Below are 26,950 nucleotides of genomic sequence, written 5' to 3'. Positions count from 1 at the left end.
TTGTTTTTAATCGAATATTAAATAATGTGTATTCGGTTTCATTAAGTTTAGATATTTGTTCAATGTTATTATTATTATAATATTGTGCAATGTATATACATATTAAAGGTATATGAATAGAACTTAAACTAACTTTATAGTTATCTCATGAATCAAACTTATAACGCTTCATAGATTTATCAATGTTTGAAATTATAACAATTGTTATGTTAAAGCAACCTAGCTAATGTAAAATCAAAACATTTGTATAATATTTAAAATAAATTAACTTAATAATAGTTCATAATTATTCAAGCAATTATTATGAGGATTTAAATATATTTTTGATGTTATTGTGTTTTAATTTTAATAGCATAATATGCGAATATTACAAATTAACTTGTAAATACTCGTATCTCGTGTAATAACCTCGTATAGAATTTTAAATGTCGAGTATAAAAATATAAACATCGTATATAATACTTTATTTAAATACTAAAAAACCATAACAATTCGAAATGTAAATAGGAAATAACAAATTGGTTTTGAGAATTACATTTATAATTTATATTAAACGCAAATTCAGTTTTCCTCTAAACATAAATTTATAATAAAACAAACAAAACACGAATATTTCACGTTCTATCTAATAATACTATAACGTATACACAAATGTATATATATATATATATTTGTAAATATACTTGTATTGTAATGGTTAACGGTCTAAAAATGTGTTTTATTGTGTACTACTATATTTACTATATTTCGTACATGAATAAATAATAAATTACAACCTAAGTTAGGTCCTTTAAATTAAGTTTTCATGAGTTTTTTTTTACTAAACCAAATAAGTAATGTATTAAGTTAAATATTTAGTAAAATATAATGTATACTGTGATAAACATATAACTATTAACTTATGTTCCTGCACTTAAATGTTTATTATAATACTTATATAAACAAAAACTACAGGTTAAAATTGAAACTATATATTTTATACTAAGTGCACAATATTATATTGTTCGATTAATGTCATACTTAAATTATTAAAAGAGGTAATAATTGTGGTTTTTTAATAATAAAATCATATTAATTACCAATGATGCCAATTAAATTAGTAATTAGTAAGGGGCAAAGGGGCTTACTATATATTTAAAAAAAAATCAGAGGGGAATCTACTTTAATGCCCTTCATTACAACAAATACCAGTATTGGGCATATTTTTGATGAGTGCTAAAATAGTTTAAACATTTTGGACCTAAGGAAAATAATAAATATGTATTGGATAGAATATGCTTGATACATGTTTTAGTTTGTGTTATTATTAACTTATTTAAATATATATTATATAATATATATATACCACGAAAAAGACGTCAATTTGTGGTCCGTGTACAAATTGTATCTGCTTCCTAAGCAGTTAAGTTTTTAAATTATTAAAAATTTTTATGGTAAATTAAATAAAGACGTTATTAGTTTTAATTTATTTTTTTTTTATTTTTTTAACCACTTCATTTGTTTAACACGTAGGTATAATATATTTTTATGACCCTTGAAAACTTCTTATTTTCCTTCAACAATATTAATTGGTGACCCATACATTAAACCAAGACTATTAGTATAAACTATAAAATTTAAGTATATAGGTACTTATAATATAAAATTGTATTATGTATGTATAATAATACATGTAGTAATACAGTCTTTTGATGTGTGATTTTTTGCAGGATGTTGCCAGCGTACTATACGCTGAACGACGACGAAAAGGATTACATTTGTTCGAAAAACGACGACAACGGCATGCACTCGTGTTTCGACTTACCGCCCACTCGCGGTCACGATGCACTGATTTGCAACGCCACGGCCAACATGGCACTCGCCAACGGGTCGTGTGTCAACTGGAATCACTATTACACGGAGTGCAAGTCTCAAGGCGAAAATCCGTTCCAGGGCACGATATCGTTCGACAATATTGGACTGGCCTGGGTGGCTATATTCGTTGTAAGTATAATAAGACTTGATCGTGATTATTTTTATACTTGTTAGGATATCCACGAAAAGATGGAAAATTATTTAAATTTTAAGAGAGTTATGGATTTTTTTAAATATATAATTGAAAAGTCGAAAAAAAACATTACACAACCAAAATAGTCAACCAATAGCTTAAATATTTCAAATCCTTTAATTATAAATTATTGTTTATTTTAGAATAAACAATAAATCATAATTATTAAAAAACACAAAAAAGCTTCAAATTGCATATGAATTTAAAATGTGTTCAACTATTAAATTATGTATTGACTAGAACGCATACATTTTCAGGATGAGTTGGGTCGAGTTAAAAAAAAAAAAAAGAAAAAAACCCATGGACTCTAAAAATAATAACGTTATAAAATAGAATCAAATGTATAAACAACTTTAAAATAATGATAAATTACTCCAATTTTATAAAATATAAGACCTTAATATCATTCAAGCGTGATATATTTTGACGGGGATTTGGAAGTATTTGAGGAGGTTATAGTATATCATTATATAATATAATGATTATAGTATACGTAGATACGTTATATGATATAGATATGCGTTATAAGTATTGAAATACAAATGCTTATTATTTGAACGGTAACTCGGACAGCCGTCTCCAACTGGAGTGAAATAATATTTCCGTTTAGCATTTTTTCATAAATAATTTCTTATATCAGATATTCAATTATATTATAAATATGTTTCACAATAAAAAAAAGAATTCCGAATCTTGAAGAGCATGTTAAATAAATAATCGACACGTACCCAAACTACAAGTAAGACGTAGATTGACCGGTAAGGTTAGGTTAGCCGTTTTTTTTTTTTAGTTTGTGGGTACAAAGTGAATTTCATAGACGAGATAACGAAGGTTATTTATTAGAGTAGTAAAAAATAATAATGGGAAACGACAAACTTAGAACAACATAAAATAAAATGGAAAATGTATAAAATTCTTAAAAGAAATAATAAAAATAAATGTTATGTTTGACAACTGAAAGTGATTTTAAGCAGAAATGTTCAAAATTATAAAAGAGAAATAAATTTAATGAAATCTGCAAATGACAAGAAAAAATATAATACTCACAAAACCAAGAAACACATACCTACCATCAGTCAAAGTAACTTTATACTATTTCTAAACCTTTGAGATGGAATTAAATAAACAAAATTGAATATTTCTTCAATAAACAAATGATTTTGTTTAAAAATTACAATATATTTTTTTTTATAAAATAAAATGTATAATATAGTGTACTCTTTTGTTCATCATTGCATCAACACAATTTACGAAATTACTTTTAACTTTTTATGTAAACTCCTAGTCTAATTCTATACTTTTGAGAAGTTTTCAGTTTAACGACCATAATATTGAGCTAAAATTAAGTTACCAATTTTTATTGTCCGTGACTTATTATATTTAAATTTTGTTCAAATGATTTTTTTATTTTATCTTTTTACCTCTAAATATTATAAAGGTTATTAGCAATAATTACTTTTTCCATTTTTTTTTTTTATTTATGCATTGTGTACAGTTGGTCGGTCTGATTCTACTCTCTTTTATATTTTGTTTCCAATATTGATGACACTATCCATTTATTTATAATATAAAAGTTTCACATACTATTATGTTGTTTCATACATTGAATAAGTAAAATGTTTAATTTATCGAACGAGTAACCACATTTTTATTCTGTATGGCCAATTCTCAATAAATTATTAATTACAGTTTCACATTTTTTCACATTCACTATTAAATTTACAATTAGTATGATAAATACATATTATGAAAGAGTATTAAGTATAGTGTGAAATAGGAAAAATAAGCTGACCACAAAAATTTGTAAATACATTTAATTATTATACATTTTTTAATATTTACTCGTATGTACAATAAATTATAACATCGATAAATAAAACAAGATAATATGAATAATTGTTAAATTAAATAAAACAAGATAATATATCGTTAATGAATAATAATTACAACGTTAGGTTAGAATTTATTGTTTTAAAGTTTATAACGTATCTTTTTCATGACATTGAAACAAGCATTTTATACAGTAAAAATTAGTAAATGTTAATGTAAAGTAGTTTATCATTAGGTTATAGCTTATTTTATATGTTTAGATATTTAATCTCCTTTTTAATCAAATATAAAACAAGATATCTTAATAATAATTATATTTTATCAACAAACTAAATAAGAGTTATACTATAATAAAAATAAATAAATTATGGAATAATGTTTTTACCGTTTAACCACTTTCAGTTAATATCATTGTCAAATTACAAGACAAGTTAATCTCATAAATCTTTATTTTTCAAAATTAATTATTGTTAAAAAAGGATTTTTTCTACCTCAAAAAACTAAATTATATTATTATTTACACATAAATAATATATTTATCAGTTCTATTTATCTTGCTGACAAATTCAGCATTCCATATGACATTTTAAATCCATACAGAATATTAAGCTTAATAATTAAGTCTGATAGGTCATGATTCTTTCAAAGTTTTAAAGATATTTTTGCATAAGAAGATAAAGTAATTTTTTTGTACCTGAAATTAAATATAATTGGAATTGATTAATATTTGTATGAAAAGTAATTCTGAACGGAAACGGTTTGTCAGTATGTCATACTTCTAAGCGATATTTTATTATATGTTTAGATTGCTATTGTCTATTAATTAATCGAAATGTTCTCACCTTCACTAAAAACAAATTATATATATTATTTTTTGATAATATTATTATAATAATATTTCATAATATAATAAATTAGGTACTAGATATTATTTAGCTATTTTAAAAGTCCAATGAACTGTAGAATAGTATAACAATGATTATGGAATGAATATAATTTAACATTCATCTAAATACCTACTTTAAAAATGTCACTCAGTAAATTTAACTTTTATTTAAATTAATAGTAAAAAAACATATACGAAATCTATATTAGAATTTCAATCTTTATATGAGTTAAAATTAAAATGTTTTAATAATTCACAATTATAAGAAAATTAACTAAAAACAGTAAAAACAAATTGTATACAGGGATTTATGATGTTTTTTTAAAAATTATTTATTTATGTTGAAAACAACATACAAGAAATTTTGTATTAAAATGTCTGTTTCTAATTTCTTGGAAATCTAATATGTCTAACCGTATTGACTATTGATTTTATATGATTAATGTTGTAAAACTGTAGATTTTAGGTCACTGGTATGACCTGGTGATTTTGATATTCAAAATCAAATGTATAATCGAAACAGATTTACAGCTACAATTTAGTATTATTTAATAGAGTTATTTAAAAAATAATCAGTGTTTTATTATTAATATTTCAAAATTATTTAACGTCTAAAATATCACCTAGGTATAATATAATATAATATAAGCAAATAATTTTCAATTTGTCCCCAGAAAACGAAAACTAATTTAAAAAAAAAAAAAAAATACTTTGTTTGAAGTATAAACTAGTAGAAAACTAAGTATCAAATGTTTAAACTAATGGTAGAGTATAGGATAACATGAAACTTTTAGTGTACGAGTACACCTTCAATAAGAAAGACATGATAACGAAAAAATGTAGTATGGAATAAAACTTTGTAACCTCAAAGCAAACATGTCAAATAAAAACACATTTTAGTCTAACTTATATAATAAACTATAATATCGTAATACATAATTTTAATCGTTATCATACGAGTATTTCAAGTGTGATGTGTACTATAGAAATACAATATTTTCTAGTATGAGTTAGTTATATTGATCTAAAATATGAAAAAGTCCGTTTCTGTCACTGTTGAACTTACGTTAACTACCATCATATATCATTTCTTCCTGTGCTTCCGTAAAAAAGCACCCAAAACATTTGAATATGGAAAAAAGGAAAAAAAGAAAACTGTTCAAGTATACAAATAGAAAAATATGACATGTAATGTATTATGACGTATTTTAAATGTTTAAAGTTTAAATTGTAATATTCAAAAATTTAATATATTTTTAAAAAATCATAGGCTTGTCAGCATTTAATACAATTAAATATTACATATTTGTATATATCGTTTGAAATACAATTTTTATTTTGTGCTTATTTTTCCAAGAATTGTTTACTTATTTCACTCTATATTATAAATTGTAAAGTTGCGTCTAACTAAATAATTGATAACATTTATTTAATACTTCATTTAAAAAGTAATTTTAATTTAAGCTTTGCAAACAATTTAAAACAACTATAACAGGGATTTTTATCAAATACAGTCTACTGATAAAACTAAATCCACAGAATCCATACTAACAAAGCATGATTTCTTGTCATTAGGTGCTAAATATTAGTATACAATTTTTAATGATTTTTCTATAAAAATAAAAAATTAAACAAATTTTAGTAAAACGTTCTCCTAGAGAATAAAACAAATATTATATACATATTAATATGCATATTTTATGTAAATTAAAAAAAAATTTAAATGCCATTTAAATAAGATATATATTTTATGAATATTTACCTATACAAACTCTAGGTCCATCGCCAAACGGAAGATGAGTACCATTAGGCCGTTTAGCTTTTCCCTCAGGTGAAAACCTTTCGGGATTGTTTATGTGAGGATCCGGATAATATTTACTATCTTAATGTAGGTAGTTAATAAATTGGAATTACTAGTTTGTCACCTTTTTCCATTTTTAATGAATCGTTGGAAAATGGTATGTTTGTGATTCCATTCTGAACAAAGCAATTATTAAAGGTGGATACTTACGGAGCGTTTCTAAAAAAATATATTATATAAATAAAAATTGTATTTTATCATAAAAAAGAAAAATATTTATATTTCAATGTGTTTTTCAAAACAGTATCTTGGTTTTTAAATTCATATTTAATTTTAATACAATTAATTAAACAAATATAAAACTACGATGGATTAATCTTGTATTAAGTATACTAAGTACAGTTTTTAGTATTTTAATATAATATAATAAATAAATACTCTTTAAACGATGTTCTGCATATTGTGTACTAGTAGTATAGCGTTCACTAAAACGCTCATACGTCCAAGTTTCGTGTATTTGATTGAAACTCTTAAAGGTTTATTTCAATAAATGTAAAATCGAATTAACTTATGTTAATATAACGATAATAAATTATGTATGTACTTTTCAATGACAAATTATATACTGTACACAATTTAAGATTAAATATAATACAAAAATTGCAAATGATTAAATTACAATGTCTTTATTAATATTATTTATTTATTAAACATCTACAAAAATTAATATTTTCACACTTTATTATTATACATAGGTAGTTATATATAATATATATTATAAAATACAAACAGTATAAACTCATAATTTAAAAACAACTAAGTAATAATACTTGTATGTCTGTAAATTGTATCCATATCAAATGTATTACCCATTTTAATATTTAAATGCCTATTGAATATTTTATAGAAGTACGAGTATATTATGTCTAGACTTTAATTTCAAATAAATATTGTGCCCTAGAATAGTATTGACTTGGTCTCTTGTGTAAGAATGTAACCCAGTGTAGTTCTAAATTTGAAATATTATTTTTCGTTAATATCTAATGTTATCTGGTTAGGTTATTTTTAATAATAATAGACAATAGATTAGTAAAGCGACAATAAGTCTAGTTAATAAAATATGTTGCCCTATGTACGGAATTCGAGTGTCATTCTTTTATGGCTACTTAGGTACCGATCATTAATTAATTTACTACTTTATTACGTCTATTCATATCAGTATAGTTTCTAATTTATTAGAATTAAAAATTATTATTATTATATTTTTTTACTGTTTTTTCAATTTTTATTTACAACACGGCGTTATTACTATTACGCAATGACTATAATTTATAATTAATCAATTCCCATATCTAATTAAGTGTGTTACTCCTTTATTTCAAAGTGCCTATTGTTTCTAGAGCAGATATTATGTTACATGATTCTATTTTAATAAATTGATTAAGTCAAGTCTTTCGTTTATTTTAAAATCATCAACTTCCACATAGAAAACATAATATGTTATAAAATTGTATATTCAATAATGTTTTAGTTCCAAATTCAATTGAATTTATTTGTTTTATGCGACTTTTTCCTATTTTGATATTTTTAGGGTTTCATTAAAATATTAACATTTTTAAGAAATTTTTTTAATATTTATACTTTCAAAAATATGATACTAATGATTTTTGTATCTTTTGTTTATCATGATGTGTATATTTATAATAATTTTATTTTTTCTACCTATTGATAAACTATTTTGATTGATATAGTTTGATGACTAAACACAGCGTGGAAATATATATCCACCAACCAGCGATGTGCGATGTGTACATGGTTTAACGTGTATAACATACAATATCTATTGTACAACGTAACCAATAGACAAACAAGTCAACACTGATTTCCTGTCAGACAACTGAAAATTATTTAAAAGTGAATAATTTATCACCAGTTAATCAAAAATTAATCAAAGTTTTACTAATTTATGACGAAATAGCATCTTTGTGATGATGACTTCGTGAGGTTATCTGATTATCTGAATCAAATAAGCTTTGAAATACTTACGTTAACCAATGGCGCGTGTATCGTCGCTACACGTTTCTTACATTATATGCATTGTAATGAGTTACAAAATTACTAAAAATTCTAAGAAATATTAAGAAATGCGTTATTTCACGACAACTTTGAATCTCTGAACTCACCATAGTAAATCATATTATATGCAAAAAATATAATTGAAATAATTAGTACTAAATTGTAATGCACTATAACCCGTGTGTTTGACCTCATATGATGATAAAATGTTTAATCATACATGTTTTCATAATAAATTGCACATACGATAACAATATCTTTAAAAAGACTCAACAAAGAGGTCGTGACCAAATTATGGACTTCTGATCTTGGGGATAATGAAAGAATACATCGCATATTACAAGAAATCCCTAAGCACAGCACATTCAGATGTACCTACCTACCAGAGCTGTCAAGCACACAGTACCTTTAGGCTTTACGATTTTACATACACTTGTTATACTTAAGTTAAATTAAATAAATAAATAATTTTAAATTAAAATTGTCTTAAACAATCGTTTCAAATCTATGACTTAAAAAGACGGAAAATAAGCACAGAACAGTATCTATGCTAGTTATAAAATTTTAAACTCTGAGTCACGAGTGTCAAATTCCTTCGATGGGTATTGTATGGAAAATTAACACATTCTATTATATTACGTTAATTATGTTTTTCTTAACTTCGTTTCAAAATATGTAGACCAAGTTTAAATATTATAATCATTAGATATTTTCAAATTTGCAATTTTTTTTTTATAAATATTGATAAAAATTCTAAGCTTAGTATTCTTTTTTTCTTAGTGTACATGTTTAAGTTTTTTTGATTGACAAAAATCGTTAAAACCATTAGAAATCGTAAATAATTTTATAGTTGAAAATATTTTCAATATTTATTATTAATATTTATGACCTATATATTTCATATGGCAGATTTATCGTAAGTAATTCTTGCAAAAACCTTATAATTTTACAAATGCAAATAACAATTTTTTCTTATCAAAATTTTAAGTAAAAATTTGACAAAATGTAATATTTAAACAACAAATAACGAATTTTATTATTATATTGTAATTTAAAAAATAACATTTGTAAAACTTGAAACTTTTTCTTAAGACCTATATTATTATTTACTTACACAATTCATTTACACAGATTAATTTTAATCTTTTGCTGATTTTTACTATACATTTATTAAAATTGTTAAACAACAATTAGTAATTAGACTATTGATAGTTGATTTATATAAGTTTACAATATTAATATGATATATTATTGTAACTATGATAACTATTAATTAATAATATGAATACAATCTTTTTTTTTGACAAACATTAATAATTGAACTTGACCGTATTAATAATTGTAAAATTAATTATTACAATAGTAATATAAATACCATAAGAGATACATTGTAATATTATAGACTGACATACCATACCTATCTCAGAATTTTTTTTTTTTGTATGCAATTATTTATCATTAAGTTCATATTTAACACATCCTTTAAATCTTACACTTACAGTAGAGTAGCAGATCAATTATTTACTAATACATTTTTTTTTTATCATACTAAAATTTTGAATATTTTTAATAAGAATTCATTATTAATTATTATACGTAATATTAAATGTATTGACTATTTTTTACTTAATTCCAATAAAAACAAATTGTTAATTATGGGTGATAAGTCTTATAATATAAATTCTAACATTTAACATTTTATGGTATACTAACTAAAAAATAAATTCATATTTTTATTAGGTTTGTTACCTTTTTATTGCTACAAAAATTCAAAACAATTTATTTAGGAACTATACTAAACAAGAAACTTATATTAATTTTCAAGATTTTCTAATAGAAAAATAAACCAATAAGAAATAACGATTTAATAATGTCTATAGATAACTCAAAAAGCTAATATATCTCATAAATTCTAATTTAGCTGTTTTGTGAAATTCAAAGTCTTAATGGATTTCTTTTTGATAAAATAAAACAAAATCTTGTTTTTTTCTATAATTTTTTTATCAGCTGTTTAGAAATGTACTGGAGTTTTCTGGTTTTTACTATCCCTTAATTCTCAAATAGATTAAATTTATTGTCGATTACTAGTTACTACTCTCTATGTTGAATACTAAATGTCCAAATTTTGGTAAACGACACAAAATTAATAGTAAATCATTTAAATAAATAAATATTATGAAATTTAATCATCGCTCCGATTATAACTAATAAAGTACTATATATTTTTATAAATCCATATAGTAAGTATAGAGTTAGGTTAGGTTTACACGTTTATTGCATTAACAAATATGGGCAAAAACTTTTTATTAATTTTTAATGTATTAAGAACATTTTTTATTTTAATTAGTATATAAATTTAATAAGATACGAATTTATGATTGTAATATAATATTAAGAATAGCTTAATATAGAATATGATAATATAATATAATATGAAGCTGTACATTATTTTTCTCCATTATGTGTTAATCTATTGAATTATTGTTATTTGGTGTTTTCAATCTAAAGATTATTAGTTATAATTTCAAGTATATATTTATATATAATTATTCACAATTTTCATTTGATAGTTTTTTTTTAAATATTACTTTGTTCTAAAAAAAAAAAAAACAAATCAACACTGTTATAATAAATTCACTTAAAATAAAAAAAAAAACAGGATAAGTATTATAATATTATTTTTATTTGATAATCAACAAACATGATGTGACTCAAAAACGATAAATCGTTGATAATTCACATTTTTATTAATTGTTTTAAATATTATTTTCTATTTAAGGAAATATTTTTTAAATATTTTGACAATTTTTGAGTTATTTAACTGCATGAAAAATTAATTTTTTTCTATATGTGATTTAAAATGATATATACGATGCAATGTTATGACAAGACTTAATTTTTCAAAAATTAAAAAAATTCAACTTATAAGATACTACTATAATAGTAAAATAAATAATATATCGAAAAAAAAAATTATATATATATATTATATTTAATATGTACACACATATGTCAAAAAATATACAAGTCTTAACATAGCTAAACTTACTTATTTTAGATGCTTTCTTATTTATCATTGAATTCAAGTTAGTTAAACACATACTCGTACATTACATTGATCAACTCTTCAATGACGTGATTAACTATTATTACCTATATATTTGACACATATTACATTACAGAGCAGTTATACTTATCTTTTTTTATTTTGAATGAGTGACCTTTAATTTAATATTTAGATTTAAGTTGCAAATGAATGTTTTATTTATAATAGTTAGAAACAAAAAATAAATTAAAAAACCATTCGACTTTATTTTTTTTTTAAGTCATTCTAACGTCATTTTTTTATTCCATGTAATATTATCTTCATTTAATTAATTTTTTTAAATGTTAGCCAAATTCCATGTTTTGGCATTAATGTTAAAACCTTATTAGAATATCTTAAAGGAATTTCTGTTTTTGCACATGGAAAAACTTCAAATTTTATTAACATTTCAACAATAGCCAATTTCATTTCAATTCTTGCAAAACGTTTTCCTAGAAATTTAAAAGTATATTTTACAATTTACAATTATTGCATTTAAATTTACTGATAAAAATTTACCTATACATATTCGAGGTCCATCACCAAATGGAAGATAAATACCACTTGGACGTTTAGCTTTCTCTTCAGGTAAAAATCTTTCTGGAATAAACTTTTCCGGGTCCGTATAATACTGTTTATCGTAATGCAATGCATAAACTGGAATTATTATTTTTTGTCCCTTTTCAATTTCTAATGAATCGTTGAGTACTTGATATGTTTTAGATGCTTTTCTGAACAAAGCAACCAGTGGAGGATACTTACGAAGTGTTTCTAAAAAATAAAATTGTTATATCAAAAATTTTATTTTGATTTAATTATTTGATTTATTTTAATGTATTATCGAATCAATATAGAAAGAAAAATATTTAAATAATGATGTTCCTATATATAATATATATATTAAAATTTCATTTGACAAATTTGATTATTTTCCAAAAAATATCTTTTTGAATATTTATTTTATTAGTTCAAAATTAAATGAATAATAAACATAAGCTAAGAAGGAAAATAATAGTTCTCAACAATAAATAATAAAGTCAATAAAACGTAAATTAAATAGTCAGATACAAACAATTGTATTCTATGAATGATATTAAAATCTGTTATTCTTATGGAATAGTATATTAGTAAAAATAATAAATTACCAGCAATAACCATATCCAAATAATTAAGATCCATCAATAACGCGTTGTCAATTTGTCCGTCATTTTGGGACAGTTTTAGTTGAATTTCTTCACGAACTTTGTCTTGAATAGATTTATTCAATGCTAATTCATATAAACAAAAACTTACAGTAGTTGATACAGTTTCAAACCCAGCAACAAACATTACAAAAGCATTTGCTACAATTTGTGTTTCAGTAAACTTTTCTAAAACAAAATTTTTTAAATTTTAAACAAAAATATTAATATTTTTAATTTCATAATCTTACACAAAAAATGTCTTACCATGTTTAGGTAAATTGGGGTTCAACACTAAATCTTTTCTTGCTTGCAGTAAATAATCGACGTAATCATTTCTGACTATTTTATTTTCTAGTCTATATGCTATTGTTTCTTTAAACACTCTGTGGAAAAATTCAGTCGCCTCCGTTGAAAAATCTTTCACTCTTATAACTCTCAAAAGTGAAGGGTTGATCATCAGACACAATTCTCTAAATAGCGCTCTTATTGAAGGTGTAAATATCGATTTTCCGTACTTACGAAATTTGGATTGATCATCGTTTATGGAGTTTAATTTGAGCCCGAAAGCACATGCACCGATGACATCGGTCGCATACTTTCCCAGAATATCTCTTACTTCTATTTCATTGTTTTTTTCCCTTAAAATATCGATATTTTTCATTAATATATCACCGCACTCTTTCATCTGATTATACATATTCTTGAGTTTTCCAGATGTGAATGCAGGTGACAATTTGCTTCTTATTGTTTTCCATTGAGGATTTTCCATGAAGAACAAGTTGTTCGACAGTGGATTTACCGAGAAATCCGAGTAAATACCACGGTCAGGGAAAGAGGCGAATTCTTTTATTAGCACGTCGTTTATTATTTCCGGATCCCGGATCATTAAATAAGGCGTCCTCATCTGAAACAGTCCCCCGTATTTGTGACCGGAGAGCTGGTCATAGATTCTACCGTAAAATTCCAACGGATGATCTTTTCCCGAAGCTATACCCAAAAAGTTGCCAAACAATGGTATTGGTTTAATGTATGGCACATTGAGCTTTTCCCATTTCTTAAAGGTCGAAACGCAGAAGTAGTAGGAAATGGTAACTATTATTGCGCATAGCGTAATGGTATTTGTCCACCAATTGTCAGTGAACGAATACATCGTCCAAGATTTCTTGCATGGAAATACAACCAACACGATACGCACACGACTCGGCACTGTAACTGTATTCCTACATAGTATTTGCTAATGTGGGTAGAGCGATCCACAGCAACAGAGCAACTATTCTGTCGGTTGTCTCTGCCAGTAGGTATAATATTATTATTATTATGTCTATCTTGAGTGGTGGGGATTTCATGTTTCTGTTGAGATAATGTAATATTGTTATTCAAATGACCTAAGTAGTCCAGTCAATATAATATTTTAAACGATACCTTTAATACACACCTATAATAATATGTTGTTAATATACCGTCCTATATTATTGTTAATTATCATTTTATTTCTAAATAATGTTATTACGTACAACGTTAAATATTTTAGGCATTAGGCGAATAGTTTGCGTACGGACGCGATTATAATTAGGCAAGAACGTTCGATTGTATTATTTTATACAATTACTATTCGCAATAACATGTAAATCGAACAAATGAAACCCGTCGTCGGCAACCACCGATTGCGCGTGCTTAATTTGAGGCGATCGTTCGTCCCAGACGGCTAAAATTAAACGTCTCTGAGTTATATTTAATTTTGGCCACAGATGATTGTAAACCGGTTTAGTAGTGAGTTTCTTTGAAAATAACCTATAGCCGTAGGCCAATTGTTAACAAATTTGATATTACCAAGTATTATATAAATTCTAGTTACTATAAAAACATTATCTTTTTTTTATTTGCTTGCACTTAAATACTGTTGTTAATGTTTTAATTTCGAAGATATCCAATACATAGATGAACAGCTGTTAAAACAAATATTATTAGTCATTTTGTTTACTCCTGTATTATAAAATATTAATAATAACAATTTATTATGAATGATATTGCATGATATTGCGTGGCATGCATATGATGTAGTAAGTTCGAAATAAGATCAAATACACGGCGTAAGTTTATCATAGTTTCATATTATCATAGCTGAGTACCCACTATTTACTATTTTACTATTAATAATTTAATACATCTATATAGCAATTAAAAAAAAAAAAAAATTGGCCCAGGTAGGAACGCTCTGCTGTATAGTAGGTCACTATAATTGAAGTATTAAATTTGAATCCAATGAGAGGTATCGTTGTATACAAAAAACGATTCTGAACAGAGTTATTTGTTAGCCTAAGTATTTATTTCTAGTGGTTGGTGAAAATGATGATTTATGTTTTAATGGAATACAGCAAAATTTAAGTTCTTTTAAATTTATTGTAAGCCAAACTTATAGAAAATCCTGTTTTAAATTTACAACTCTTAGCTATTTATACAAAAATCTTTATTAATTATACCTACAAAATAATTTGCAAATATTCATGATTTTGACGAATTTTTGTCAATATTTGAACTTCAAATTTTAATAAAAAAAAATTGTGATTATGTGTTCTTATAATTTTTGAATCACTATAAAACTAACTTCTGCGAAACTTTGTGTTACGTTTTCGAGTATTTTGACTCAGCAAAAAAAAAATAATCAAACAAAAACGAATATTTCAAATGCCTATGAATAGAATAAAAATAAGTAAAATATTTTGAAAATTAAACTATGTAAAAAAAATGCCAGGTGAAATTGTTAAGTATTTTCAACTTATAATTTTTGAATAATAACAAATATTCAAAAATGGTTTTATGATAAATCGTTATCGTTACGAAATTTTGAAAAAATTTAAAATTCAAAGACCCTCATAACATTTTTTCCTGTGATGACACTTCAAGTTTTTTCTATAGCTACTTGAAGGAAAACTCAGTGTTGCATTTTTTAACCTTAGATAATAACACAAAACTACAAAATTACTTGCAAATGTTCGTGATTTTGACATATGTCTTAATAATTTGATCTATAAATGCTTATAAAAAAAATTGTGACCAACGATTTTGGAATTTTTTTTAATTATAATAAGAACAACTCATAAGGAACTTTGTATTAAATTTTCAACTTTTTTGGTCATCCAACATTTTTTTATTGACACTTTAAAAAAAAAAATCTCAGAAAATCGAAAATTTCAGTTGTCTATAAATAGCTCAAAAAAAGTCAATATATTTTTAAATGTACATAGGTAACACTAATATAAGCCTTTTGTGAAAATTACAAGTATTTACAGTGATTATTTTTTGAGTTAAAATCATGTAAAAAAATTGGTTTGGTCGAAACTGGTTTTACTTAAAAATTCCCGTTTTTCTCATTTTTTATGAAAACTGTTGAAAAATGTTTACTTTTGACATCTATAATCTACCAAGGATATTCACTTTGCCATCGGAAACTGCCCCCAAAGATTTCAATAGAAGCATTTTTTTGACAAGTTATACTGAACACAAACACAAAAAAAATACATCATTGTAAAATCAATATTTTTATCACTTTATTCAGAATCTAAGACAATTCGGTATCAAATTTTGTATCTATATCCATTTAGATTCAAATATGTCGATTATGAAATTAATATTCATGATTTTTTTTTTTTTTTTTAATTTAAATATGTTTGAGTTATTTATTTAAAGAAATTGATTTTTAAAAAATACAATTATTTTAAACTTTTCAGTGTATTTTTTATTTTTTCTCTCTAAAAATATTTACTTATTTTATAATGTATTCTATAAATTAATTATAATGCATTCTTATTCTTCATCTCCACCATAAACATTATGCTTATAGGGGAGTTTGCAGTTTGTATTGTATTTTATAATATCGCATGTATTTTATTGTTATTGTTATAAAGATTATTATTATTAAGTTGCAAGAGTCAATATTTTCAAAAATGAATAATTCTTAGTTTACAGTAAATATTAGAAATAAAAAAAAAAAAAATCTATGTATTTTAATTTGTCCATAACATAACAGAATATTATATATTATAAATTATAATTTATAGTGAATCAGGAAGTTTACACTTGGAGAGAGCGCCGCTGCCCCGTACTAACTGTAAATCGTTAGATTCATTGACTCTATTTCCAATAATTTTATCCGGAATATTTATAAGTATATAAAGGTCAGATCCGAGTGGTTAGACCGAAGCAAGAGGCTAACATTAACGAGTAATTTTGTTTCTGATCGGCGCACGCGACAATCATTATTATGAGAAATGTACTTCACCCATTGACAATATTGGGATGGGGCTCTGTCGTTCACACATTATTCTTTCCCTCTTAACATAAACTTCAAATATTATACAATATGTTATATCATTATTCATCTTGAAACGGGTAACGTATTTTTATTCATTGCTACACAATATGTACGATGACACTCATCTTAGGCCCATTTTACATGGACGCATATCGTATACACGTGCTGATGAAAACGCACATACGATGCGTATCAAATCGCAACTTTCTTTTATGTTCACATGTACGCGCATACCGTACGCGAAACGCGACTCAAAGTAGCTGGGTGAAAATTTTCGTTTGTGTTTCGCTTCAACAACACGTACATAATATTTAAAAGTTAATACGGGTAATCAAAAAAAAAAAAAAAAAAATTACCTATATCTTTTTACTGAGTATTATTATGAAAAAAAACAAATGATATCGTACTTATAATGATTTTCTAGATCAACAATTGATCAATAAATATGACGTATAAAATTATATTATTTACAAAATTGTGTTTAGAAACATGTCGATTGAATATTACTATTAGGTCCATATGAAATAAATAATATTTAAACCAATGTTTCTCAAAATTAAAATATCAAAATTTCATTAAACGTTCATTACATTTCTATTGATAGATCTCTTAAATTTTTTTTATTATATAATTATAAAAATATATATATATACATATATAATAACCTAAAATTAATTAGGGTAAGGTTATAATTTATCATTAGATATGTCATTGAATTTTGAATGAACGTCATGTATTAACTTAATTTATTAATTCCTAGTAACATGACCTAAGCTGTATGATTAATTTAAGTCTATTATAGTTACAACCTTATTTATTTTCTTTTTTATTTAATAATATATATATTAAATGTAAAGATTATAAAAATTAACAAATTAATTTTATGGAGTCTATAGTCGTATTTGAGAATAATTTATGGTTGAGTATACTATATGTTATAATTTAACTGATATTTCTAAATTATTAGTAAATACTAATATATTGATCAATAGATGTATAGATATATCCAATATCTATCTCAGTAGAGTTAAGTTAATTATATTGTAGTCAAATAAACTTAAATGTTTCAAAACAAATACAGACAAGCAAATATAAATAGAACTCAGAAACAAGAAATATTTATTAGAAACTTTTGTATATGTATATAAAAGTTATAATCTTAGTTTCTATACATTATAAACTTAGATAAAATAAGAAAGAATAGGTTACTTTATATATAAACTATATTGGAGCCAAAAAGTGTCTAATACACCGCAATAAAGGGTGATGGGAAGACATCAATGATTTGAAGTTTTCTGGCTGATTTATCGAATGAGATTGGACATCCCTATTGCAAACTGTTTGGCCACGTTCCCGGGAGAAGTGATTAATGTCGACTAGGAGTCTTGAAGTAAGCTGGAAGAAAAGCGTTCACGAGCAGACGGTGCATTGAATTTAAACCTAGTACTTATAAACAACGGATTCAATGTTTAACTGCGTACTTTCCTCAAATCAAACCATTTTTTTTTTTTTTGTACAAAAATTAAACATATAGAGGCATTAAAATATATTTATTTATTTTTCAATTCCAGGTCATCAGCTTGGAAGGATGGGTAGATATAATGTACTACGTCCAAGACGCTCATTCGTTCTGGGACTGGATTTACTTCGTGCTGCTCATCGTGGTAAGTTTCGTACAAGATAAGAATTAGTATTTTGTAGAAAATGTAGATCTTATATATTATAATAATTTAAAACGAAACTAATACATGTTAACATAATATTAGATAAATAATATTATTATTGTATATACTAAATGATGAAATCTCCCTAAGTAAATAAACCCACCTTATTTTATATAAGTATATTATAGGTATACCTTACCTAGGAATAATATAATCCAAAAATGTTAACTTATTCATTAATTTACTAGTAATTGCTTATTTATTATTAATGTACTATAATAGAATGCAGCTTTATTAATATTGGATAAACTGCTTATATGAATATGAATAAGAATTATTGATTAAAGCAAATTAGAATATTTGTTTAAACAGAAATACGAGTATATAACATTCCAATTATCATATAATATGTAATATTAATAAATGTATTTACATTATAATTATATTTTTATCACATAATAAGTTAGGTAATTGTTCTTATATTTAGTTTGAGAGATTAAAGGTTTTGATTTAAAGCAACGGAAAGTGATCTGAAAATTAAATAAATATATTTTATTTTAAATATAATAAGCAATATCATACTTAAAAGCATTGTGGCCTGTTTTTCAAAAATACATTTTATATATTTCATAAAATATTTTATACTTCAAAATTAAATTATATTCTCAACAAAAATTGTATAATTGTATTATGAACAATTTAAATGTAAGTTCAAGAGTACATCTTTTCATACAGTTTTTGTTTTCTTGAATTGTAAAATACTTTTTTACAATACGAAAATAAAATGCTATTGTCGATTTAAAATGGCTAACTCGATTGGTTTAATTATTTCTTTTGTTATAAAAATAAAAAAAATATATTTACATTAACTTGAGCGAGATTACGAAAAAAAGATACTACAATAGTAAATTATGAAAAACTACATTAACATTCTGCTTGTGCAAAAACTACTATACAAACTACAGAATATTCAGTAAATAGGTGTGAAAATAGAAATAAAAACTAAGTTTTAAAATTGTTTATGTATATTTTATTAAATTATTATGTTATTATACTATTTTCAACTATTTTTTTTATAACTTTTAAAAGTATAAATAAGAAAATTAATTATGATCCTATTGAAATAATGTAAAACAGTAGCAGCAAATTTGTAATCAACTATTTTAAGACTTTGATAGACATTTCTTTTTTAATACAAAATACTTCCATGATAAGGTTAGATAAAATTACATAAACTATATCAAGAATAGAATATAACATTACATATTTATAAATAATTTAATTTAATTTAAATTAACTAATTAAAGTGGCCAATTAAAAAGTATAACGTACTTATGTATGATTTGAGCAGGAATTAATGAACATTTCATATGTCTAATTATTATGAAATATAACTTCCAGACAATATGGAAGAAAACACGGTTCATTTTTAATACATTGAATTGATTTTGAAATCGAATTGTGAATAATTAATAATGCAAATTGTACAATGTTCGTATTAAATTTAAAGTATAGCTTATAACTAACAAATTTTCGATTAAATGATTTAGGTGTGTTAGGGAACTTTTTATGAACTATTTTAATGTCATAAATATTTTAATTTTTGTATATTAAAACATAAGATGTATTTTAAAAATATGGCTGTAAATCATAGCATCTTTGTTTCACTTTACTGAATATTACACTATAGGTATGATTGGAGTAGGTAATTAAAATAACGACAAATTTAGTCAGATATTAATGACAATAATATTAATAGTCATCAATTCTTGTTATTTGCAATAAAGATCTTTAGAAGACGAATTCGTTTTATTTTCTCGTTCATTCATAATTCAGTTATCTTTAAATTACTAATAATTTGTCACTGATTAAGTACGTCAGATAATAATATTAATTACAAAGTGTATCCAATATATTTCACCATTTATATATAAATATATTTGTTAGAACAGTTGGTCAATTATATTATTGTTATCCCATACTTTATTAAACAATAATAATCTAGCCTTGGTCTAGATGCTATTAACAGATAGGACATCTGTGTGGCGAGATAAACTTTTAGTATCGAATAAAGACCGCTGTGCGGCCATCGATACATAACTCTACTTTCATGTCATCCATCTTCCGACGCCCTTGTGTTACCCGTTGTCCCATTCACATTTACTCTCATATTTTACGGTCTGCCCATAATTGTAAGGGAAAATGTTTACCACCGCTGTGAGCCGTTAACCACTACAGAATTTGGGTATCCAGTGTGCTAAATTTATGTTATAGATTCAAACAAAGTCTAATAAGGACGAGGTTGTTCAAAGAGTTCAGCACATATAATGTAATTTTATGCGTCTGTTGGTTTTTATATACAAACTGTTTGGAAATTTCGATGCATCTTATAAATCATGAAGTTTATTGTTCTATGATCATCGCGTAAGGGATATACGAATTTAATCACATAAATGAGACAATAAACTGTCCCGGGCCATTTTCCTTCCTCTGCATAACGTTCTCCCCTTTTAAGGGAAGTAATTACCCGTCGAATTAAAAGCCTTTTTTTTAAAGTAGCTCCCAGATTTTTAATTTCACTGTAGAATTATTATGTTTTTTTTTTTTTTTTTTAACGTGACGACGAAGACCGTACATAAAAACAATAGCCTAATGCATTCGTAATGGTACTAGTCCGGTGCTTAAAATTTGTTCATCTCCGCTTGTGCTTATGGAGGCCCACATTTTGAATACGTCGACAACCACAAAAACGTTAGAGAAAAAAATCTCTATACAACGTCCAACCAAGGCGAATTAAAAAAAAAGTGCTTTCTATTGATGTATATTTACTTAAATTAGAAGACTGAAATGTAAATCTTATATTTTTTACTTAACGATACTGAATAGTACTTGTTGTTGAGATTTGAATTTAATAATTTTTGATAAATACAATGGTTGCATCGTATATTATAGTGTTTAAATTATATTATTTACCGTAATGCCAAAATCATTATGTCTTAAATATTGTTTAAAATTGTAAATATTACTTAGTATTAGAAAAAAATATTTATGTAATATGTACTTCTATATGTTTCTTCTTTGATAAAAAAAATAAAAAAAAAAAAAAAAAGTCACTCAATGAAAATTTAGGGAAATTATAAATAATAAATGTTTTTCAATGAGAATACTTTCATGAAATTAAAATGAATTATTATTTAATTTACAACAATTATTTAATTTTATATCGTACCCATCATTAATTTTAGAAAAAATATATAATTCTTATAAAAAAATAAACAGTTATATTATATTGAAATAGTTTTGTTATTTTAGTTTTATAATAAGTATACAACACTTATTCTTCAAATTTATTTTTCTAATTTATTGACAAATATGTGATTATTACAAACAATAAATATATTAACTGTAAAATCGTATGATGAAATACAAAAAAAAAAAATTTATAATAAAGCTTCTCTGAACAATTAATTCAGAATGTGAGATAAATGTGATAATTTTTCCTCTATAAAACAAAACTCAGCAAAATATAAATGTTTATAAATTGGTTAATATTATTTTTTAACTTATTTGACCACAAAATATTTTCTGATTAAAATAGGTTGTCGTTGACATAATAATATTATAAATCTATAAATTAAAAATAATGTAAATCTATATTTTTGTAATATTATATTGGATGATTTAATATGATAAATAAAAAAAAAAAACAATAATCAGATTAAATTTTAGTTGACGAAAGAAACATATTATTATAATAGTTACTAATAAGTAAAAGCGTGGTTAATAAAATATTAACCTTTGTACAATATGTACATATTAACATGTATACCAAAATAATGTTATATTATTAATATAATATTCATGAGTAGTCAATACCAAACATACCCAGACACTTAAATAGCAACGCAAATATTTTAATTATTTATTTTAATTAATACAGAAAAAATAAGCCAATGTCCGAAAAAAAATCCACAAAACAAAACATATTATACATCAACTGTACACGGAATATTTTCTTAATATTTCATTTCATCTCAAAGTGTCTTAAATAAAATTGTTCTACCAAGTATACGTTTTTAATTCAATACAGTGAAAAATAATATAACAGGCTAAACACGTTTTTCTGGTTTAGCAATTTTTAAAATACATAAAATGTATATTTTTACATACCTAGTTCAATAGTGTATAATTTTATTTACAAAATCTTAAAATAATCGTCTTATGTGCTTTCTTGTTTGTAAATAAAAATAAAAATAAATATATTAAATATTTTTAACTCGAAACTCGACGGTGACCAATAATATAACGGAATATGTATTGTGTTGTGTGGGACGTTAACTTTTTGAACAACGACTCGTGGTATCTAATATCCCATAATCGTAATTTATTGATATTATTGTCGTCTAACTTTGGCATAATTTTAATACTAGATCAATGTGTTGAAAAATAATGAAAATGAAATTAACGACCAGACTAACCTAAAGTTTGGTTGCCTATCCTGTAATATTATTCATAATATAATTGTATGGTATTATCCATTTATGTGTATCAGTTGTTGGTCGGTTCTATGCACTATTATCGGATTAATAATTGACAATTAAAGGTAGTTAGGTATTTATTTTTGTATAAAATGCTCTTGTTACTACACCTACCTATGTAAAGTGTAGTGTTTATTGCATTAAAATTAATTTTATAATATTGTTTATTTTAATATGAACTAAATTAAACTTATTCCATAATGTACAATATATGTATAATCGCAGTTAAGTTATAAATCAATTAAAACAAAAATGCTTTTCAAGACTTTAGTTTACTGAAAATTCTAACGAATTTTTGTAACCAATCGCAATATCAGACAAATAGAAATCTTTATTTTTAAATTATCATACATAATATTTACGTCCGTTTCAAATCGTTTAGAAAGTTGCAATATTTTAATTTTCTTAATTCTACAAAAATTGAATGTTTTGCATAAAAACATAATTTTCCATATAATTTACTTAAAAATTTGAAGGACATTTAAAGCGATTTTTACAACTATGTTAAAACTACAAAATGAACTTCGCGTATAGACATATGGTAAACCATAAACTAGCCAATAAAGGTCCTGTAGTAAACTTCATGGTAATACATACGAGTTGATTACTATTTTAAACAGTTTCATTTTTATTATCAACTAACAATATAATTTCGCACTGTTGGCAAACCCTTACCTACCTAATTTTTCTTATCACAAAGCACGTAATTCAAACTATGATATTGAGATGGCATATAAATACTGGTGTTTTACACACCATTTTTTAGACTTGAGTTACGCATTTAAGTATTCACTACAGACATGTGAACTCCTGCAGAGTGTTTGCTATATTCGTGCTAATAACTTTTTGTAATTCTATTTGCTTATAATAAAAAATCATATTTTTACTTACAATCCAAAGTGTTGTTATTTACCTAACATTACAACGTACGTCTGGAACAGCGTGGCTTTGCCTTCGTAAAAGAATCATAGTGCGTAGCAGTGATAAGGCTGCGTACAACAATCCTATTGAAATTATAAATTATTTTTCTAAAATAAACTTAAACAGTGCATTTTGCTGAAATTGGCATAACTAATATCTACTATACCAACAACAACCGCTTCAGTTGAGAAATCATTTTCATCTTCAAAAATAATCCATGCATATTGTCATTCAATTCAAATACAAGAAAGGATGAACAACTTAAGTATAAATAATAATAATAATTGTTTTCAAATAGGGAGCAAAAACAGAAAAAGTTTTATGAAGATTTTGTAAACGAATTTGTTGAGAAAGAAAAAAGAGTTTAAATTTAAGTAAAAATTAGTTTAGAACTTATTATATTAATTTGTACCAAAAAGTTTTACATTATATTTAATTTTTATAATTTATAAATGTTTATAGATATTGTATACATTTTTAAAAATGTTGAGCGTATGTATAATACCTATACATTATTTTAATAATACGAGTATATTGATTGTTGATAATAATTTATTTTTCGTAAGTCGATCTTTCTAATCAATCGCATATTAACACTAACACTTAATGCTGAAAGTCATAAAACGACACTGATAAGTAAATAAATTAAATTGGAAGTTATCGATCAAATTTTCAAAAAATAAAGTTAAACGATATTTCTTCTATAAGCATAATATGTTTTAAATATTTTAAAAATAATTTATTACATGAACATATCTTTAATTATTCAATTATGTTCTATGATTTTAATTTTTTAAATAATAGTTTTCATAATACAGGCGTAATAGTAGTATATTTTGATAAAAAGAAATTTGTTATAGCAACATTTGAAGGGTTTACGAAACCATGAAAAAATATTAAATAATACATTGCGTTATTTCTGAGTTCTGAAGCAAAAATTAAACACAATTTTATACAAGATATGATAAACATATTTGTAAATTGTATGTTAATACTTTATATTGCACATCTGCACATCCAAAACGAGTTAAAAATCATAAAATATTTTATGTACTATATTCTAACAGAATATAGTTTAACATTGAAAAAAAAAACATTAATTCATAATAAACAATTATTTAATATGTTTTATTAATAACCTAACCTATTGCATATACGATTAATTAATATATATATATATATATATGTATATTTATATAATACTATATAACATAATAATTTGTGCTGCCATTTGATAACATATAAAGTGTTTTACTCATTTATACATAGTAGTTATTAACTGTTAAAATCTTAATTTAATTAATAAATCGTATAGGTACATAAATACTGAACAGTTCAGTGATAAATAATATGAATAATATAAATTATGCTATTTCCGAAGACAAATAAATTCAAATAAATAAAATATTTCATAGGTACCTAATAACATGATGCAGATTATAAATGTTAAAAAGATAAAAATTCAAAATGTATTTTGTTTCTTAAGTTTATCTACATGATATATAAGAAAATAAATATATTTTATGAGAGCATAAAAATAAATTAAAGTATAATGAATTGTTATAAATCTTTTCTATCATATATTATGTAATAATCAAATAAATATCTTACTTTGTATTGTTTTCATAATTTATATACGTATCTACATTACATTTAAATTTAATAAAGTTGTTGTTTTATCGGAGATATGTTTTTAAATTAAATTCAACATTGTTTCCGTAATCTTAATGAATTTTTCGATTTAACATTATAATTTCACATTACAATACCTATAAGTTGCAACCAATACAATATAATATATTTAAGTTTTATAATAGCCTCATTTGTACATTTTTTTTTTTAATCAAAATTAAAAAAAAAATAAAACATCTATGATTCAATGGTTTTGAGTTGAGAAAATAGCAAGTAGCTCAATACTCTCTCTACTGATATTTTGTATCATATGTATTGAAAAATTTTTATACAAAAAATATGTAGATTTATAACATGTATGTTTTACATAATATTATACTACTTGTACCTGTTGAAGAAAACGAAAATATGGTAGGTACTAAAAATTATATGTTAAAGTGCCAGCATTTCTATGCGAATAAAATATACAAATTTATTCTGAGTAAGTAGTTATTTGATGTTAGCTGCACGATAAGTAAATTTAAAATGTATACTGAATTGTTATTTGGATAAAAATAACTAGGTACCTATTTGAAATTTTAAATTAATAAACACATGTTTCATCATGCACATATTATGTATCTAAATAGTATTGAATAATCATCATAATTAAATTAGAATTTATTTTTAATATTATTAGAAAAGTATAGAATAAAATTACAATAATCGTATGTACGAGTATATTATTATACAAATATTTAATTTAAAACATAATTGATCACATACTATACACAAAATAAGAACTATTAATACTTGAATCAGTCACTCAGGTAATAAATATTAAAGGTATGCATTATTTTTTCATTTTTTATAGAATACTCAACACTGTGTCAGTCAATCAAAAAATAATAATATGTAAGCACCAAATAATCTTTTTTATGAAAAATCAACTATAAAGTATTATCTCAAGCAGAATAAAATATCCATCCAAGGAT

At 23.9% G+C, this 26,950-nt stretch overlaps 2 protein-coding genes across 7 annotated transcripts in view; one reads left to right on the top strand and one right to left on the bottom strand.

The window, feature by feature from the left end:
* Nucleotides 1-26,950, top strand: part of LOC114132118 (voltage-dependent T-type calcium channel subunit alpha-1G) — a 223,109-nt gene that overhangs the window by 109,550 nt on the left and 86,609 nt on the right. For all 6 annotated transcript variants that reach the window (XM_050198879.1, XM_050198876.1, XM_050198878.1 and 3 more), the window contains exons 7-8: nt 1,710-1,983; nt 18,793-18,885. In XM_050198879.1, coding sequence (XP_050054836.1) covers nt 1,710-1,983; nt 18,793-18,885 — 367 coding nt within the window. The remainder of the gene's footprint in view (nt 1-1,709; nt 1,984-18,792; nt 18,886-26,950) is intronic.
* Nucleotides 11,599-14,105, bottom strand: LOC114130829 (probable cytochrome P450 6a13). The gene is given in 5 exon segments (XM_027995930.2): nt 11,599-12,177; nt 12,245-12,496; nt 12,871-13,095; nt 13,174-14,074; nt 14,076-14,105. Coding segments are annotated over 5 exon segments (1,548 nt in total). The 5' UTR covers nt 14,079-14,105; the 3' UTR covers nt 11,599-12,010.

This window comes from Aphis gossypii, chromosome 1 (genome assembly GCF_020184175.1).
Source record: "Aphis gossypii isolate Hap1 chromosome 1, ASM2018417v2, whole genome shotgun sequence".
In the NCBI taxonomy this organism is placed as follows: Eukaryota; Metazoa; Arthropoda; class Insecta; order Hemiptera; family Aphididae; genus Aphis; species Aphis gossypii.
Note: the sequence above shows the minus strand (reverse complement) of the source record. Positions and strands in the feature narration are given on the sequence as shown.